At 35.5% G+C, this 21244-nt stretch overlaps 1 protein-coding gene across 2 annotated transcripts; it reads left to right on the top strand.

Moving 5' to 3' along the window:
• The first annotated feature begins 3418 nt into the window (after positions 1-3418).
• Positions 3419-7728, top strand: LOC107628028 (putative disease resistance RPP13-like protein 1). 2 transcript variants are annotated; one of them, XR_015905021.1, is made up of 3 exons: positions 3419-7249; positions 7352-7409; positions 7485-7728. XR_015905021.1 is itself a non-coding variant. In XM_016330832.3 (1 exon), the coding sequence occupies exon 1, from the start codon at positions 3549-3551 to the stop codon at positions 7251-7253; it is 3705 nt and encodes a 1234-aa protein (XP_016186318.1). In that variant the 5' UTR covers positions 3419-3548. The 2 variants fall into 2 exon arrangements, 1 of the variants encoding a protein (XP_016186318.1); XM_016330832.3 differs by lacking the exons at positions 7352-7409; positions 7485-7728 and having other exon boundaries at positions 3419-7253.
• The last annotated feature ends 13516 nt before the right edge of the window (positions 7729-21244 follow it).

Below are 21244 nucleotides of genomic sequence, written 5' to 3'. Positions count from 1 at the left end.
GTGCTCTTATGTTTCAATCTAATTTACCATCATCTTTTTGGTCTTATGCTGTTAGACATGCTGTTTATTTACTTAATAGAGTTCCATCATCTGCAATTAATTTTAAAACACCATTTGAGATTTTACTCAATCTTCCACCAAATTATCATGACATTAAAGTTTTTGGATGCTTATGTTTTGTTTCTACCCAAATGGCAAATAGATCAAAATTTGATCCAAGAGCCAAAAAGGCTGTATTTATTGGCTTTCAATCTGGTTTTAAAGGGTATATTGTTTATGTTTTAGAAGATAAAAGAATTGAGATTTCTAGAAACGTAATTTTTTATGAAAAGATCTTGCCCTTAGTCACAAAAAATGTCCAATTCCAGACACTTAGCCCAACATTGCCAAACACACCTTCTCAAAAACAAGATTCAGTTAGTCTTCCAGTTGAACCCTCACCTATACCCATTGACCCAATTCCACCTAGTTCTTTATTTTCTCCAACAACCTCTCCTTCTTCCTCACTATCGTTTCCTAACCAAGTTGAACCCATGACCACCGAATCCCTTTCAACACTAGACACTAGTCCACCATCACCTTCTCATCCCCCGTCACCTTCTTCACCACCTGAGCAACCCCATCCTCGTCATTCCGACCGGCCTCACCGACCTCCAGCATATCTCTCTGATTACTTGTGTAATTCCTCTCTCATCTCTACAAATCAATCTCCCTCAAAGTGCAAGTATCCTTTATCTTCAGTCATGTCTTTTTCTTCTCTTTCATCTTCACATAAAAAGTTTCTTCTATCTCTACATTCTGACATTGAGCCAAAGTCTTTTAAGGATGCCAATCAACACTCTAATTGGCGTAGTGCTATGAAAGATGAGTTGGATGCTCTTGAGCTGAACAAAACTTGGCGTCTTGTTGATTGCCCTGCAGGGGTTAAGCCGGTTGGCTGTAAATGGGTCTATCGCATCAAACGCAAGCCTGATGGTTCAGTTGATCGATATAAAGCACGCCTTGTGGCTAAAGGGTTCACTCAAACTGAAGGTGTTGATTTCTTGGAAACTTTCTCCCCTGTTGTCAAGCCTGCCACTATCAGATTAGTTTTGGCATTGGCCTCTATGAAGCATTGGCCTATACATCAGTTGGATGTCAATAATGCTTTCTTACATGGGGATCTTTCTGAGGATGTTTATATGACTCTGCCACCCGGATTTATATCTCCTCAACCGAATCAATGCTGTAAGCTACTAAAGTCACTGTATGGTTTACGACAATCTAGTCGTATGTGGTATGACAAACTTTCTCATCTTTTGCTATCTCATGGATATCAGCAGACCTCATCTGATTATAGTTTATTTGTCAAATTCATTGGTGATCAAATTTCTATCCTTTTAGTCTATGTTGACGACATTGTTCTCACTGGTAATTCTATTTCTGAACTTGCTGCCATCAAGTCTATTTTACACCAACACTTCCGAATTAAAGACTTGGGCCCATTAAAATATTTTTTGGGTATTGAAGTTGCTCAATTAGAGAAGGGAATTTGCTTATCTCAGAGAAAATATTGTCTTGATCTTTTGGAGGATTCTGGTTTATTAGGTGCTAAACCTGCCTCTGTTCCAATGGATAGTACCACAAGACTATATCAAGACCAAAGTCCCTTGCTATCCTACCCTTTTGTATATCGTCGTTTGGTTGGCCGTCTTATCTATCTCACCACTACTCGACCGGACATCATGTATGCCACTCAACAATTAAGTCAATTCATGGCATCTCCTACTGAATCTCATCTTCAAGCTGCCAAGCATGTGTTACGATATCTGAAAACTAGTCCCGGCAAAGGACTTTTCTTTCCAAGGGAATCAGAAATTCAGCTTCTCGGCTTCAGTGACTCTGATTGGGCCGGATGTCCTGACACTCGGCGATCTTTAACAGGTTATTGTTTCTTCTTAGGCAGTTCTTTAGTCTCTTGGAAGACCAAGAAACAAACCACCGTTGCCCGCTCTTCCACGGAAGCAGAATATCGTGCACTTGCCAACACAACTTGTGAACTTCAATGGATAATAAATGTGTTACAATTTTTACGCATCTCTCCTATTCGCCCACCAGTTTTATATTGTGATAATCAGAGTGCTCTTCATATTGCTGCTAACCCGGTTTTTCATGAACGGACCAAACATTTAGAGGTTGATTGTCACTTGGTTCGACAAAAAGCTCAAGCTGGAGTGATGAAACTTCTCTCAATTCCCTCTTCTGGGCAACTAGCTGACATCTTCACCAAGCCTTTGTCTCCTCAACCCTTCCATCTTAATCTGAATAAGCTTAGTGTTCTTGACATCTTTCATCCTCCAGCTTGCGGGGGCGTATTAAACCACTCTTCCACCTTAGCCCATGACAACAATAAAGACGTCTCACGGCCCACAAATTCAGCCCAACAGAATACACAAATTAAATTATAATTTAGTCTTTATCTTATCTTATAGTTATCTCTATCTTTATCTATATCTTATCTTTATCTAATTTTATCTTTCATAGGCTAATACTCTATATATACTTAGTTTTACCTTTATAGTTTACAATTCATTCAATCAACAATCAATAAAATTTCTTCATCTTTTTCTTTCATAATTCTTTTATTTTTCTATTCTTTCACAATTTTATTACTAAGGAAAACCAAAATAGTTATTTCGATTTTCGAATACTCACTGTAACATGTACAAATTATTATTATTATTAGTATTCCACACACACAAAATAAAAGTGATAAACTTTGAAATGCTGATAGTATTAACTTCTTGAACAAATTGATCTGGTTGATGGACTAGGCATGATGTATTGGAAGCATGATAGAGATAATGTGAAACCAGATTCTGCTATCAAAACAGAATTGGTTGAAGTTAGTTATGAATTTCCGGATATAGTAATAATTTTCCAAATACTAAATCAAACTTCAGATTCATTTTTCATTGCTTTCTATTCTCTTCTGCCTTTTCTATTCTTCTCTTCTTCCTCTGCCATTTTGTCTAAGATTTCTTCAAACCAGAAATAGCCAGCATTTTCTGCCATTCTGTCTAAGCATGAGAATAAAATAACCTCAATGCTTCCTAGCATTCCGCGTGATCACCTCAGAACACGATCATAAAGTTCATCAAAGTCAACTTCATCTAAAAATAGTAAAGTTAATTTTTATGAAACAGAAATAAAAATCTAACAAAATGAAAGGAGAAAAATTATCTTACCTATAAGCCATTAAACATTAATGGTGGAAAGTAACACACATTATTCACCTATAGTTGTTGTGTGGTTAAAGTGAGAAGAGTTTTAATATAAATTGATAATCTCATTAGATAACAAATAGAGAAAATAGAGAAAAAAGTATAAGAATTTTTTTGATAAATATTTTTTTATATATTAAGAGGGAAGTGTTCTCCCTTATAAGAAGAAGAGAATATTATTGTAATCTTCTTGTAATAGAGAGAAACTGCCAACCCTTTCATCCAACACCTTTCTTTCTTTCTTTGTTATGATCCCATCTGATCTGCTGCACTAGAGATTCACCCATGGCTGCAAAACCTTATGGTGGAGCTTACCTCTCTCCCTTGGTTGAGGTTGTTTTGGATAACCTGTCTTCAATGTTCGAAGATGACTCTGTCCTCAACGGAAACCACTCTGCCCTTGAGTTGCTTGGAAGGTTGCAGAATTGTCTGTATAATGTTGGACCTGTTCTTGATGATGCTGAGCTGAAGCAGTTCAGTGACAAGAAAGTGAAGGAGTGGCTTGCTGATCTCCAAGATGCTCTCTATATGGCCGATGACTTGCTCGATGAGATCTCCACTAAAGCCGCCATCGCTGCCACTAAAAGGGATGCAGGTAACTCTTCTTCCTGGTCTCATCTTGTTGATTCATATATAGAAGATACTGGTGACATAGAAAAAATAGTTCGAAGACTAGAGACTGTCGTAGCAGGCAAAATTTCACTTCCTCTGAAGGAGGTTGCAAAGTTGGACATGTCATGGAGATTTCCATCCACATGTCTTGTTGAACCACCGGAGATATGTGGCAGGAAAGAAGACAAGGAGGCCATACTGAAACTGTTGTTGGATGATGATGATGCTGGTGATGGTGATTTATCTGTCATTCCCATTGTGGGCATAGGCGGAATAGGAAAGACTACTTTGGCCCAGTTGGTTTACCACGATGACAAAGTGAAGGAGAGTTTTGATTTTCGAGGTTGGGTTTGTGTGTCGGAAGAGTTTAATGTTGTCAAGGTCACCAAGACTATAATTGAGGCAATAGTTTGGTGGCGTTATGACTTGACAGATTTGAATTTACTTCAGCATGATTTAAAAGAAGAGTTGTCGAGGAAAAAGTTCTTCATTGTCTTGGACGATGTATGGGATAAAAATTATGATGATTTGAATAGGTTTCTAAAACCTTTTCAGAAAGGGGTTAAGGGAAGTAAAATTCTCATAACTACAAGAAATAAAAATGTGGCTTCTGTAGTGCAGACTATTTCACCTCATGAACTGAGTCCATTGTCTGATGAAGATTGTTGGTTGGTGTTTTCAAAGCATGCACGTCTTTCAACTATTTCTTCGGAGAATCCAACCCTGGAAAAAATCGGCAGAGATATGGTAAAGAGGTGTGATGGATTGCCCTTGGCAGCTCAAGCCCTTGGAGGCTTATTGCGTGGAAATTCGGATATCAGGTCTTGGAATCATTTACTAAAGAGTGAAATCTGGGAACTTTCAGATGACAAGACAAATGTTGTTCCAGCGTTAAGAATAAGTTATTATTTTCTTCCTTCATATCTGAAGCAGTGCTTTATTTATTGTTCCTTGTATCCTAAGAACTATGAATTTAGCAAGGATGAATTGATATTGTTATGGATGGCTGAGAATTTTTTGCAACCAGTGGGTAAAAAGACTGTGGAAGAAGTTGGTGGTGAATATTTTGATGAATTAATTGCGAGATCATTTTTCCAACCTCACAATTCCCGCGAAAAGATATTTGTGATGCATAATCTTGTGCATGATTTAGCAATGACGTGTGCTGGAGAATTGTATTTCAGAGCCAAAGAGCTTCGGAATGCAGTTGAGGTTGATATTAAAGCTCGTCATTTGTCACATAATGCCAAAGGCAATTATCCAATGTCAAAACTTTTGGGAGTTTGCGATACGGTAAAACATACAAGGACATTTCTTGAAATCAATTTGGAGACATGGATCCCATTTAACATAGAAAACGCAACTTGTATCTTGTTGTCACAGTTGAAGTACCTGAGAGCGCTGTCGTTGAAACGCTTTCCTCTTGAGTCAGTACCTGATTCAATAGGTGAGTTGATTCATTTGCGTTACTTGGATATCTCTGAGACCAAGATTGTGACATTGCCAGAGTCATTGGGTAACCTATACAATTTGCAGACCTTGAAGTTGAATACCTGTGGGAGTCTGATAACGCTACCTGTAGGCATGAAAGACCTTGTAAATTTGCGTCATCTTGATATTTATGGGACTGGGTTGTATGAGATGCCGAAAGGCATGAGCAATTTGAAAAGTTTGCAGTTTTTAAGTACTTTTGTTGTTGGAAAGCATGAAGAAAACAAGATTAAAGAATTGGGAGCACTTGCAGGTCTACACAAATCAATTTTCATTTCCAAATTGGACAATGTGGTGAACAGCAGTGAAGCTTTGGAGGCAAGAATGTGTGATAAGGATGGCATTGATTCTATGATGTTGACTTGGTGGTGGAGTAGAGAGAATAGAGTTGATTCCGAAATGCAAAGAGATATACTTGACAAGTTACGACCTCACACTAATGTGAAAGAGTTAGATATGTGGGGTTACAGGGGTACAAGATTTCCAGATTGGGTGGGACATTCTTCCTACCACAACATCACCAAAATAAGACTGGATGGTTGCAGGAGTTGCTGTATGCTTCCTTCATTTGGACAGTTGCCCTCGTTGAAGCACCTATCAATTTCACATTTTAAAAGTCTGGAAAGTGTGGGTGCTGAGTTTTACTTTAACCAGAATGGTGAATCTTGTTTGGAGACACCACCATTCCCAATGCTTGAAACTCTTAAGTTTGACTCATTGGATTGCTGGAAGGAGTGGCGTTCATTGGAGTTCAATGCGTTTCCGAGACTTAGGGAGCTTTCAATACAGTGCTGTCCCATGTTGATACGAGATTTGCCCAATCATCTACCATCTTTGCAATCACTTACTATTGAGGGTTGCGGGCAGCTGAGGTGTTGTGTTCCAAAAGCTCCTGCAATGACCTCTTTAAGCATATTTGTATACGGGAATGAAGTGAGAATTAGAGAGCTACCTCCTTTACTGCGTCAACTATCAATTGGAGGAATCGGTCAGGAGCCAAGTGTGAAGGCCATAATGCATATGCAACTGAGTTGCCTCACTTCTTTATGCATCTCACATTGTTCCTCCCACATATTGTTTCCAGTGAGTGCTATTCCCCCATCAGTACAAGAGTTGACGATCGATAATTGTGGAGAATCATTTGAATTCCAAATGGATGGGCAACATCACTCGCTGCAGAAACTATCAATAGGGAACAGCTGTGATTCACATACATCCTTCTCGTTATTGGATGCCTTTCCAAATCTCGTGAGTGTTCGTATCAGCGGTTGCCAAAAGATGGAGTCTCTTGTGGTGTCACGCTCTCTTTCTTGTCTCCTTTCTTTATATATCTTCTTTTGTGGGAGTTTGAAATCTGTGTCAACGCTATGGATGGCAGCACCTCAGCTTGAGAAACTCTCATTAGTGGATTGCCGAGAGATTGATTTGTCTGATACAGGGCATCCACACCGTAGCCTGAGATATCTTGAAATCACCTACAGCGAGAAACTAGTGAGCTCTGCAGCATTCATGCATCCGCAGTTTCATGGGATTACTAATCTTATCTTTTGTTTTGAAGTTTCTGATTACAGTGAGTGTGTGAAGAGCTTCCCAAAGGAAGGTTGGTTGCCTGCCTCCCTTGAGTCCCTCACAATTAAATGCCTTAGCAGTGTGGGGACTTTGGAATGCAAGGGACTTGCCCACCTCACCTCCCTCCAGGAACTAAGTATTGACTATTGTGTCAAGTTGGAGAATATTGAGGGAGAAAAGCTGCCTGCCTCTCTAATAAAACTCGGCATCTATGATAGCCCTTTGCTGGCCGAACGATGCGAGAAGAAGGATCCACAGATTTGGCCCAAAATCTCCCACATTCCCGCCATTCAAGTTGATCGCAGATGGATTTGGTAATCCAACAACATTCTTCATTCTCTCTACAATATTCTTATTCTTCATTCAATCATTCCTATTAATGTGTTATACTGTTTATACCATACCTTCTCATACAGATTATCCATGGACCCAACAACACAGGGATGAATAATGCTGAGAAATAAAACAGGAATAGTAAGATTTTTATATACTTTATAATTTGATTACTCAGAAAACATGATAACAGCTGAGACTGAAACCTTCATGCAGAAAGCAATCGAGCATCAACACGATTGAGCAAGTGACCATTGCGTTGGAAAATTTAATACCTTAGCTTCTTTGTTTGCTTTTGGAATCCACACTTTTGAACATTGAGACTTTTGGTTTGGTTTCTGTTTTCTAGAAATTTCATGTTGTACAATCTGTTGTTGCAGACATGTATTTGAATTGCCTTGGTGTTTATATATTGCACCATTATGATAAATTAGAGTGAGACCCGGTCAATACACGAAAAGGTAGATTACTTATATTATAAATATATTTTAATAAATGTTATATTAAAAATATTTTAGAAAACATATTATAAATAGATTTTGAATTTATTTTTTTTAAGAAAGACATAGATCATTTATATTAGAGTTATATAAATCTGCATTTTCATTTTTTTTCATTTTTCGATTTGTATTAATTGCTATACTTTATTTTTTTTGTGTTTTTTTTGTTTGTAAATAATTAAAAAAAATGAATGAATGAGAATGAAAAACATATAAAATGTTAAATTAAATTTAAAAAATTTTTGACAATTAGTATGAGAGATTAAGAAATGAAGAGAAATAGGAGTCTTAATATGTATAAGTTGTAGAATTTGAATATTTGTAACTAAAATTTTTTATAATAATTATTATTATGACACTTTTAATGTATGTTTATTGCATTTAATTAGTACTTGATGTTTCAATTGAATAATAATAGATAAGAGTTTTTTGTTTTAATTTTTTTAAAACATTTTACTAAATAGTGATTGGCTGATTTTCATCTTTTGCCAAGTCATTAGAATTGCTTATGTTAGCAAAGAAAAGATGGCTTAAACTCATTGTGGAGAAAGTTGGTATCAGCTTTTATATATTATAAAAATGTTAAATTAAATTTAAGAAATTTTTGACAATTAGTATGAGAGATTAAGAAATGAATAGTAGTAAAAGTCTTAATATGTATAAGTTGTAGAATTTGAATATTTGTAACTGAAATTTTTTATAGTAATTATTATTATGACACTTTTAATGTATGTTTATCACATTTAATTAGTACTTGAATAATAATAGATAAGAGTTTTTTGTTTTAATTTTTTTAAAATATTTTACTAAATAGTGATTGGTTGATTTTCATCATTTACCAAGTCATTAGAATTGTTGATGTGGCCTCATTAGCAAAGTAAATATGGCTTGAACTCATTGTGGAGAAAGTTAGTATTAGAAAAGAAAAGATGGCTTAAACTCATTATGGAAAAAGTTTGTATTAGCTTTTATATATTATAAAAATTAGTATGAGAGATTAAGAAATGAAAAGTAGTAAGAGTCTTAATATGAATAAGTTGTAGAATTTGAATATTTGTAACTGAAATTTTATATAATAATTATTATTATGACACTTTTAATGTATGTTTATTGCATTTAATTAATATTTGATGTTTCAATTGAATAATAATAGATAAGAGTTTTTTGTTTTAATTTTTTTAAAACATTTTACTAAATAGTGATTGGTTGATTTTCATCTTTTGCCAAGTCATTAGAATTGCTAATGTGGCATCATTAGCAAAAAAAAAGATGGCTTAAACTCATTATGGAAAAAGTTAGTATCAGCTTCTATATATTATAAAAATGTTAAATTAAATTTAAGAAATTTTTGACAATTAGTATGAAAGATTAAGAAATGAAGAGTAGTAAGAGTCTTAATATGTATAAGTTGTAGAATTTGAATATTTGTAACTGAAATTTTTTATAATAATTATTATTATGACACTTTTAATGTCTGTTTATTGTATTTAATTAGTACTTGAATAATAATAGATAAGAGTTTTTTGTTTTAATTTTTTTAAAACATTTTACTAAATAGTGATTGGCTGATTTTCATCTTTTGCCAAGTCATTAGAATTGCTGATGTGCCATCATTAGCCAAGAAAAGATGACTTAAACTCATTGTGGAGAAAGTTAGTATCAGCTTTTATATATTATAAATAGATAGATTATAAATAGATAGATAGATTTGGCAAGATTTGAGTGGTGAATTCTAAAATTTTTCCAAGTAAGCGATGGTGCTGACATGGGGTTAGTAGAAGAAGAGAAATAACTTAGAAGTAATGTGGGTAAACTTAATTTTGGTTATGACTGTTGGACAGAACCGTTTAAAAAAGAGGAATACATAAACATGTGCTACTTACAATGAGTTCACAATTAAAATGTTATTATTTATAACAAATAAATAGGGCTATTGAAAACGATATTGAACAACAGAATGAGAAGAGTAAACGGCAAAGTTGAAAATCTTTAGTAAGATACCTGGGACGAATTTCCTACGTTGGCGGCGCTGAATGGTGACGTTGGTCTGAGACCCAGAATCGCGCTCCGACAGGAAAACCGCAACAGGAGGAATGGAGTTTGCCCGACGTTGGTCTGAGACCCAGAATCGCGCTCCGACAGGAAAACCGCAACAGGAGGAATGGAGTTTGCCCTAGTTTTTGCAATTTATGCAATGCGGCTCCGCCGGAGATGGACATCGTGATGGACAATTTGTTTTGAGAAAAAAACAATGGCTCATGGGAATGGAAGAGGATGGAAGAAATAGGATCTTGGTACAGAGAGGTGCTAAGAGGAAGAGGGTTTCGAGAAGTATGAGAAAGGCTCTTTGGTTTTCAGAGCTTTTTTTTTTTTTGGGTAAATGTTAATTTGTGTTTTTGTTGTTTTAGAAATAAGAATTGATTTGGAAAAAGTTAAGTTGTTGGTTTTTCTTGTGTTTTTTGGCTCAGGATTCGGTAGTCCTAGAACGTTTGGACCACTAAATGGTCCCATAACAAAACATGTTTTTTAAGGTTTTTTAATAATTGCTAAATAGTCTTTTTTTAAATTTAATTACAAATTAACCCCATATATTTTATTTAATTATAAAAATGATTTTTTATTTTATAAATAATTATTTTAACCAAAATCTATCATCTTTATTAACAATTAAGAACAAAAACAATAACGAATTAGATCTTCCATTGATCCTAATAAATTTTTTGGCCATTCCAATCGATTAAAATATTAAATTTGATCTGTCACGTTCGTGAGGAGTTATGAAATCGTGTTTCGTTGAAAACCAATCGATTGGACTATCAAACCAATCGATTGGATTTTAGTTTATCACTAAACAATCGATTGTAAATTGCCGGGAAGCATGGTTTTGCATAAATCAATCGATTGGTCATAGTAACCAATCGATTCAACAATGAATTAAATGTGGAAATTATGTAAATCAATCGATTGTTTAGGATTTTCAATCGATTGATTTCTTCAAAACAATCGATTGGTCTCACTATTCAATTGATTGGTTATGGCTAAAAATCGATTGAACTTTGCTTGTGACTTCTAATTCAATCGATTGGTTTGAAACTCTTATATTCCTTCAATAGGTAATCTACAATAAGTTAAGTATACTACTTATGGAATAAATCTCTCTATGCACTTGTTGGTGTAATCGATCTTTTCCATTCCACTAGACGCCGCAAAAATTGCTCAACCTGAACATATTGGTTGGACAAAGATGTTCAGATTCACCATAATACAAAAAAAATACTATATTTATAAGATAATAATTATTTGTTGGAACTTGCCTCTGCTGGATCTTTCAAGGTGTATGAAGTTTATGTGTCTTTTGGAATTTTAGAAACAAGATTCCCAATCCCTTGACCTCTGTTGCACAAAACCTGATGATGATTATGGTAGTCAGTTAGATATGTAATACAAGTAGTGTAATTAATTAAATATCAATAAGTTTGATTATTTATTTTTAGGTTAAAAGCATCCTGGTCTGTACGATCATCGCCAATATAAATTGGGAAAACGTCATTGGAATTGTCATATTTCAAGCAGTTTTCTTCCTTGGGTTAGCTTCAGTTTCGGGTACTCATTGAGCACCAATCAAACTTGAAGCGCCAATGCAGTCCAACACTGACGAAAAAACAGAGGGTGTAACCAATCAATGAATAGTCTAGGATAATTAAAAAATGAAAATTGATAGGGTTGAGTCACTATAACTATAGTACATTCTCATGAACACAACGAATGTGAACAAACAAACAGACTGAAATCATTTTCCTGCAACAAATGAACGAAATCACAGCAAGCAAGGTAGGTAGGAAGAAAGAAGTAGTGACTTAAAGAAAACATTATTAAAGTAAAGGAGATGAAGAAATTAGGTATTTCTTTGAGGGAAAAGTCTCCACAATCGGTTGAAGTTTCAAACCAATCGATTGAATTAGAAGTTACGGGCAAAGTTCAATCGATTTTTAGCCATAACCAATCGATTGAATAGTGAGACCAATCGATTGTTTTGAAGAAATCAATTGATTGAAAATCCTAAACAATCGATTGAATGACATAAATTCCACATTTAATTCATTGTTCAATCGATTGGTTACTATGATTGATTTATGCAAAACTATGCTTCCCAGCAATTTGCAATCGATTGTTTAGTGATAAACTGAAATTCAATCGATTGGTTTGATAGTCCAATCGATTGGTTTTCAACGAAACACGATTTCATGACTCCTCACGAACGTGACAGATCAAATTTAATATTTTAATCGATTAGAATAGCCAAAAAATTTATTAGGATCAATGGAAGATCTAATTCGTTATTGTTTTTGTTCTTGATTGTTAATAAAGATGATAGATTTTGGTTAAAATAATTATTTATAAAATAAAAAATCGTTTTTATAATTAAATAAAATATATGGGGTTAATTTGTAATTAAATTTAAAAAATGACTATTTAGCAATTATTAAAAAACTTTAAAAAATATGTTTTGTTATGGGACCATTTAATGGTCCAAACGTTCTGGGACCACCGAATTCTAAGCCATGTTTTTTAGTTTTTTTTTGTATTTTTTTATTTGAAAATAAAAGTTGATTTAGCAAGATTTGAATGGTGGATTCTAAAATTTTGCCAAGTAAGCGATGGTGACGTTAGTAAAAGAAGAGAAATAACTTAGAAGTAATGTGAGTAAACCTATGTATCTACTTTTATATATTAAGAATAGATTGTTTTGCACCATTAACTCTAAATGTCTCTAATTAAAAACATTACTTTTCTCGTATTCTTTTATCATTTCGTGAAACTAAAAGTCTTTACTTGACCATGTCAATTTGAAATTATCAAATGATATCAACTTAACTCAAAACAGTTAACTACTTATTTTAAATATATCTGTATAAAAAATTAAAAAACCAAATATTATTTTAGCTTCTTATTAAAAATATAAATTATTTTTGACAAATAAATATCTATCTACCTATCTATTAGTAATATATTAAAACAGAGCCCACGATAATATCTAGATATATTGCTCGCCTTTTAGTTTTTTATTACTAAACCACGTTAGCTTAAATAGCTAACTGGTTACTGGTACATCTTATTTAATTAAATTATTTTTTAATCCTTCTGTTTTTATTTAAAATATTTTTTAGTTCTTTTACAAAATAAAAAGGTCTGTTACTATTATTATGTCATAAAAAAATCAGTTATTTTATATTTTTAATAATATTAATTTTTCTAATAAATATAAATTAAATTAAATTTAGACTAGCATTGATAAGTTTTAAAATATTATTATCATTTTCCTTAACAATCTTTGCCCGTCACATTTTCGTTGATTAGTGTTATATAATACAATAAATACAATAAAAATTACTATAACTAGATTAAGACTTACACATTGCATAGAAAGCTAAATTAATTATACAAATTATATTATATAGTATAAATTTTAAAATATTGTATTATTTACAAATTAATTAGATAATATATAAGTTAATATTAAATTTAAATGCTCGTTTATAAAAAATATTTTGTAAAATCTCTACAATACTCTTATTCTTCTTTTTTCCAAACCAAATTCTAACCCTCTCCTAACACGAATGAAAGAAAAAGAGAGAAAGAGAAAAAAATAAAGAAAAAGAGGGGGAGAACGACACTGGTGAGGGCCACGCCGCCGTCGCTGTTGTCGTCGTGGCTGTGGAGGACTGTCGTCGTCGCTGAGCGAAGCCTGAGCAGAGAGAAGAGAACGCGTGGAAAAGAGAGGCGCGATGAACAAAGAGGGAGGTTCCGTCGCTGTCATTGCCGGAGCTCTAACCATCGCCATAGAAGCCAACCTCGCCGTCATCGTCGCGGTTGCATATTTGAAGCTTCGAGGAGAGAAGGAGTTTGAGGCAAGAGAGAAATACCGAGGAGGAGGGACCGTCCGCTGCCACGTTGTTCCTGTCACCGTTTGGATGTACCTGCCAAGCCATCGTCTTTGCTGCTGGAGTTGTTGGTGCTGCTAGAGTTGAACCATTCCTGTCACTCTTCTGGTCTAGCCTTTTTTCCTGATTATGCTCTAACTTTTATGTGCTATTATGCCACCATTTAATATGGAGTTAAACCTCAGAGTGGTCCCTGAACTTGCACTCGACCCTCAAAGTGGTCCTTAAACTTGCAATGGCCTCAATATTATCCCCGAATTTAACACATGTGGTTCACGGTCGTCCCTGAAGCATTTTTCGGGGAATATTCCTTAACGGCGCGCTGACGTGTATGGAGAGGCGCCACGTTGGATATCTGACGTGGTTATTATCATTTTTTAACTCAATGTAGTCCCTGAATTATTTTATAACCCTAATCCCCAATTTATTATCAGAAACCACTCCGTTTCTTCTTCTCTGCTCTCCTTCGTCTTCTCTGCCATTGTTGAGCTGCCATTGTTGAACGTGATTTGAGTGGGTCATGATGGGTGGAGTAATAGTTGAAGTACCTAGTGGTGTGATAATTGGTTTGGCCCCTTACTTCCTTGATTCTGGCATTGAATACTTTGCAAGCATTGTTACATATGTTGTCACATTTTGGTTGGGAGGGGAAGAAGGCCCGATTCCATGCATCTCTTCGTCATTTGGAAAGGTACTCCCATGCTTCCTTTTTAGCTCTCTAGATTTTCATCATCCCCTCAATGAATCCCTCTTGAGCAGTAGATCTTACACACTCCCACAGTAATCTTCTAAGTTCATTGTCTTTCCACTGCTTATTGAAGTTTCTCCGCAAGTGCTATACACAAAATCTGTGGTGGACATCAGGGAAGACCTCCTGCACAGCTGTGATTAGCCCCTGCATGAAACTACTGAAATTAATAACTTACAATATCGGGACCCAAAATGGTCCCTCACCTTACATAAGTGACATCAAAATAGTCCCTACACATACATAAGTGACATCAAATTAATTCCTACACATGTATAAGTGACAACAAATTCATCCCCACGATTTATTAAGTTCTACTCATACTCCATTCTATCAATACAGTCAATAACAATGTGTGAAACAAACCAATAAATATAGAAATAGAATCATGAAAGCAAAACATGGCTACAAAAAATACATCAACCTAAGGAGTTCAACCCTTACTAAAATACAATAACTAGTAAATAGCAAAGACATCGTTACCTTTTACATGTCCAAAATGAAACACCACCCATTTTGGGTGTAGTTCCCTAGATCCTCTTGCAACAGCTCAAGAAACCACCTCCAATTATTCGTGTTCTCAACTGGTACAATGGCATATGCAATGACGTAAATGGCTGCCAAGATTTGTCCACCAAATCTGGTTTTCTGGAATGCTCCATCAAGCCCTATTAGAGGTCTACATCCCGCCCTAAATCCATTCTTGCACCCATCCAGACAAATATACATCTTGTCAAAAATAGGCTCTTCTGCGGGGTTTGAAGTATGTTAAAGTTTCAGAGTGCTTCAGGGGTGTCTTCATTTCTTCGGAATGCCAAGAATTTGTCCTATCTAACTCATCATGATATACATCATGAGCATCATAACCTCTAAAATTTGGGCCTTCATCATAACCTCAATTTGCTGCCTCCATCCATCATGACCCACTCAAATCACGTTCAACAATGGCAGCTCAACAATGGCAGAGAAGACGAAGGAGAGCAGATAAGAAGAAACAAAGTGGTTTCTGATAATAAATTGGGGATTAGGGTTATAAAATAATTCAGGGACTAAATTGAGTTAAAAAATGATAACAGCCATGTCAGATATCCAACGTGGCGCTTCTCCATACACGTCAGCGCACCGTTAGGGAATATTCCCCGAAAAATGCTTCAGGGATGACCGTGAACATGTGTTAAATTCGGGGATAATATTGAGGCCATTGCAAGTTTAAGGACCACTTTGAGGGTCGAGTGCAAGTTCAATGACCACTCTGAGGTTTAACTCTTTAATATGTCTTGTCCTTGTTTTAATTCGATTTTAGTTCTTCTCTGTTATAGATTCCCAGAACTATCGTCAGCTCCATCTTGTCGCTACTCCGGTCCAAATTCTGTGCTCATTTGTTCTATTTTGCTTCAATCCTCCTCACCTTGAATTTGGTACTCTGAGTTTGGTATCTTCGGTCCCTTAGGACCACATTGTTAGTAGGCTTTACATTTATAACCATTAATCTTTTGGTTTATGCTATTATGAAGTTTCGATTATATTTATAAAACTATTATTGAAGAACTTTGATTTAATTAAAATAATTGATTTATTATAGTTGAATAATTATTTTTATGAAGTTTATACCTTAGAATTTTATATGAGAGTATATATATATATATGTTTTTTTTTGGTGACTGAAATAAATTAAACAAAGAAAAACAAAACAAACAAAACAAGGAACTGCTTAAATAGAGGGACAGTCCCGTTTAAGACTACTCTTAAACTCCTCCCAAGGTGGAAGAAGCTCCACATGCGAAAGTTGTAACTTCATCGCCATCTTTGCCATAGTATCTGCCACCATGTTTGCATCTCTCATAATCAAACGAAAGTCAACACGCCAATTCCAATGCATAATATCTCTTATTTTGAGCACCAGTGGATCAATAAACCCAAAACCATCTTGAGTAACAAGATTAAATGCTTCCATACAATCCGTCTCACAAATAACATCTCGTTGACCCACATCCCAAGCTAAGAGATATCCTCTCCAAATAGCAAACAATTCTCCTTGAAGAATACTATTACTCTCAATCATTCCCAAACACCCCATTTGCCAGCTCCTATTACAATCTCTAATAACACAAGCAAAACCAACACTATCACCCGAACCAAAATAACTAGCATCACAATTAATCTTAAAAGTACCAATGGATGGGGGATTTCAAAAACCATTTAGAGTAGAGGGAAGGGACATACGTTGTAATTCAAAAATATTCCTAAGCTCCTTTTCTGAAGTTAATGATAGACAAATCACTTTTTTCGGAGGCCAAGTTTCATGGGGATTAAATATGTCATTATTCCTTGCTCGCCATATCTACCAAAGTCTCGAAAAGAACTTGAACGGATGCTCTCTGTTATGATACAAGAACCAGTTCTTCAAATCCAAAGGATGACAAGAAATATCCAACCTATGCCAGACAAGCTGAGCTTTTGGACAATCCCGAATACAATGTAAAACCAATTCCTGGCTAGAAAGACATCTTGGACACCTATCCGATGACGACATCCCTCTTCTATAGTGAAAACTTGTAGTAGGAAGAGCCTCCTTAAGACACAACTAAGCCAAAAATTTATGCTTTTCCAGAACAAGCTGACGCCAAAGCCAAAGCCAATTCTCCCGCTCCTCCCAACCAAACAGCTGCTTACACAACCACGAGCAACCATTGCATGAGTCATAGACTTTGGCAGCAGACCTACTCCAATACCAACCTATATGTTTGATAAAGCTTTATATTATTTTAGAATATTTGATTTTATTCGAATATATACTTTTTGAAGCATTGAAGTATTTGTTGGCACTCACTTACTTTAAAATTATGGAATGTGTTCTTATAATTGAAAAAGTATGATTGAAAAAGATTTCTGATGAGAAAGTATTATCTGATTTGATTTGATTTGATACTTTATATATTTGAAAGATTAAAGATTTATTGTATTTAAAACCATATGTTTTGAATTGGTTTGGGAGGCTGGTATTAGAAAATAGTAGTTAACGGTGGTTATGACGCTAACTTAGATGCATCTGACTCAGACTCCAGCTTGCAGGGGTGTTACTAGCTTAATGTGAAGGCCACACGTTAGATCTGTTATTCTATTCGGACACACAGGAGGAAATGGCTACCCACAGATGTGGAATCGCTCATGTGTGAACTTTTGATTTGATTTCTGTATGAACTCCCTTATTGATTCACTTATTATTATCAACTATTACTTTTTAATTAAAATTTCTTTGATAATAATGTTTATATGGCCTCACGTTGATTATAGGTGTATTGTTTATTCACTGAATTTCCAAACTCATCCCGTTTTTCTAAAAATAATTTTCAGGAACAGATACTTGACTATGTGAGACTTTCTATTCAAGAGTAACGATATGCAATGAGTACCTATTATTTGTCAAGTTCTTAGATGTATATACTCCATATGTCACAGACAGGATCCAACCATTCGTAATTATTTTATCTTTTTGTTAAAAATGTATAACTATTTATTTTAGAACTTGTAAAATATTTGTAACTTTCTTATTTAACTTATATTTGAGTATGTTAGGCTTGTTATAGAATTATTTTCCTGAGCGCCGGTTATAGCTCATTTTAGGTCATGACATATTTATAATTTGTATATAATTTAATATACTTATTCAAAAAAAAAGTAAAGAAAAATGTATAACAATAATAAAATCTTGTGAAGTTAGTCTCTTTCATAAATATTGACATGTGTTTTCTAGTATTTTTATATAATAAAAAAATAATTGAAAATAAAAATACAAAAAATATAGTGTAAAATTATAAATAAATTTTATTAATCTTGATATATTGGAATATATATCTAGTAAAAAGATGTTGTTTGTCAATATTAAATGTGTTTAAAAATATTTTAGATATTTCATTTGAGAGATTAAAAAATAGAATAATAGTATACACTTTAAATATTTGTAACTTAAAATTGTTATTATTATAGTTTTAATATAAATATGTGATGGTTTTTAGTGGCTAAGAGAAGGGGGTTGAATCTTAGCCCCTTTTTCACTTGATAATACTTGCTGGTCTTTTAAAACAACTTCTGGACACTTTTTTATTTTTGTCTCGTACCCAACCAAGAGACTTTTCTTTTTATCTCGTGACCCGGCACGACATAATTTTCAGTTTTATCTCCTGTACAGCAGAAACAGAAATGGAGTATAAGAGAGAGAAAATTACACCCAGATATATCCTGGTTCAGCTGCTAAGTGTAGTGTAGCCTACATCCAGTCTCCATCACAACAATGATAGAATTTCACTATAATCATCTTTGATTACAATCACAAATTCTCTCTAGGAACTACCCTTCCTATTCGGGACAAGTCCAGAATCTAAACCCCAATCCTGAACTTGACTTGGTCACTGCCAAGCTTTCAACTGCTAAGTGCTAACCCAACTTGCAAGGAAATTCCCACAGAATCATGAAACACAACACAGATGTACAAAGGACCTCTAAGGACATCTATGGCTTTTTCTTTTAATTTTGCACTCTCTGCCTTTTTCCGCTCTATGGCTTTTTCATACAAATCTCATTGTTTGCCTTTTTTCCATGAGACTCAAGACAGACAAAATTAAACAGAAAATTTACAAAATGAAGAACATTGAAGGAGAAGAAATTCTGTTAGCTTAGGTAGCTCTGAGAATCCTGTGCCTTGCACTCTCACTCCTTACTTCAAGCCCTGGCTGTTCACCCTTATATATAGGGAGAAGCCTCCACGATTGAAACCAAACAAACCAAGCTAATCTTCTTCTTCTTCATGCAAACTGATTCGGCTAGAGAGAGAAGAGGGAACTGAATGTAAAACCCAACATGCAATTACCTCTAGTCCTTCCTTGGTCACCAATAATCATTAATCCGAGCCTTCCATCTTGCCTTACACTCCAAGATGAACTCCTAGCCCTTGATGAGTTATGATGATGACAGCTTCATCTGCTCCAACTTCTGCCTCCTCCATCACGTAGCCACTGTAGCTACCTCCTGTGGTGGTTGAGAAACATCAGAGACAAGCCATCCCTCCAAGGATCTTCCTCTACTGACCGAAATCTTCTTCAACCATTTTTGGTATGGAGAAGCCAAGATCTCTTCACCAAATCTTACCATAAGTGATGAGAATCTCAGTCACAGCATACTTTTTGTTTTCTTTTTCTTGCCATCATTGTGATGGTCTTATTGCTTGCATCTTCATCTCTTTGGTGGCTAGCTTTAGCTTCCATGCTTTCTCTATTGATATGACCGAAAGATAAGAAAGAGTAGAGAGAGAAGAAAGAAAATATTCAATGGATTTGAGCAATAATTAATGTAGCAAAGAGAGAGAACAAAAGTGAACTCAAGTTTCCCACTTCCCTTTGCTGAGTAGCGTGTAGAGTCATTAAAGCAATCAAATCAATTTCTCTCTCTCATTTATGTTTCCAATGCTAGTGTAAAATCCCTAAAATACCCTTATTTCTCTTTTTTTCCCCCAAACCAGAAACCCTAGTTCTCAAAATTGGGAAACCCTTTACCCAGCCACCAGCCACACCCACGGAAGAGAGAGGAGAGATCCAAAGAGTGGGGAGCCGCGAGGGAAGAAGAGGAAGTAGGGAGAGATTGGACCACGCCCAGTCATCACCGTCGTGCTGCGTCTCGCTGTCGCCGCCATCGCGCCTGGTGCTGCACGCCGAGCTCATTCCTTCATCGTCAACGCTGCCAGAGGGGAGAGAAGAGGGCGACGTGATGCAAGCCAAGGCCGAGAGGAATGGGACGCAGTGCCTCCATCGCGATTGATCCGCCGCCACTGCTGTTGGGTCCGCCATGGGAAGAAACGCGATGGTGGGGAAAGAATCTATCACTGCTGCTGAGCTCTGCCCCTGTTTTTGGTTTGTCTTTCTAAAGCCGCTGCTGTCATTGGAGTTACATGATTGGATGAAATGTGGAACTGCTGCTGCCATGGCCGCCGCGCCTCTACCACCAAGAAACGCCTAGCCGCCGCCGTCGAAGCCAACCTCACCGCCATTGTCGTCGTTGTAGATTCGGAGCTTCGAAGAGAGAGGAGTTCTCGGAGAGAGAGAAACGCCAAGGAGGAGGGACCATCCGCTGCTGCGCTGTTCCTGTCGCCGTTCGGATGTATCTGAGCTAAGCCATCGTCCTTGCCGCCAGAGTTGTTGGTGCTGCTAGAGCTAAACTGCTCCTGTCATTATCCGGGTCCAGCCTTTTTCCTTGATTCTGCTCTAGCTTTCATGTCCTATTATGCCACCATTTAATCTATCTTATCCCTGTTTTAATTCGATTTTAGTTTTGCCTGCTTTAGATTCTCAGAACTATCGCCAGCTCCATCTTTGTGGCTATTCCGGTCCAAATCTTTGCTCTCATTCGTTTTATTCTACTCCAATCCTCTTCACCTTGAATTTGGCACTCCGGGTTTATTATCTTCGGTCCCTTGGGACCACATTATGAGTAGGCTTTACATTTATAACTGTTAAGCTTTTGGTTTATGCTATTATGAGTTTTTAATTATATTTATAAAACTATTATTGAAGAACTTTGATTTGATTAGAATAATTGATTTATTATAGCTGATTAATTATTTTTATGAAATTCATACTTTAGAAATTTTACATGAGACTATATATATGTTTGATAAAGCTTTATATTAATTTAGAATATTGATTTTATTCGAATATATACTTTTGAAATATTAAAGTATTTGTTGGCACTCTCTTTTAAATTATGAGATATGTTTTTATGATTGAGAAAATATGA

Source organism: Arachis ipaensis, chromosome B2 (assembly GCF_059453495.1).
Source record: "Arachis ipaensis isolate K30076 ecotype BB chromosome B2, ASM5945349v1, whole genome shotgun sequence".
Lineage (NCBI taxonomy): Eukaryota > Viridiplantae > Streptophyta > Magnoliopsida > Fabales > Fabaceae > Arachis > Arachis ipaensis.
This window is presented reverse-complemented; position numbering and strand designations above follow the sequence as displayed.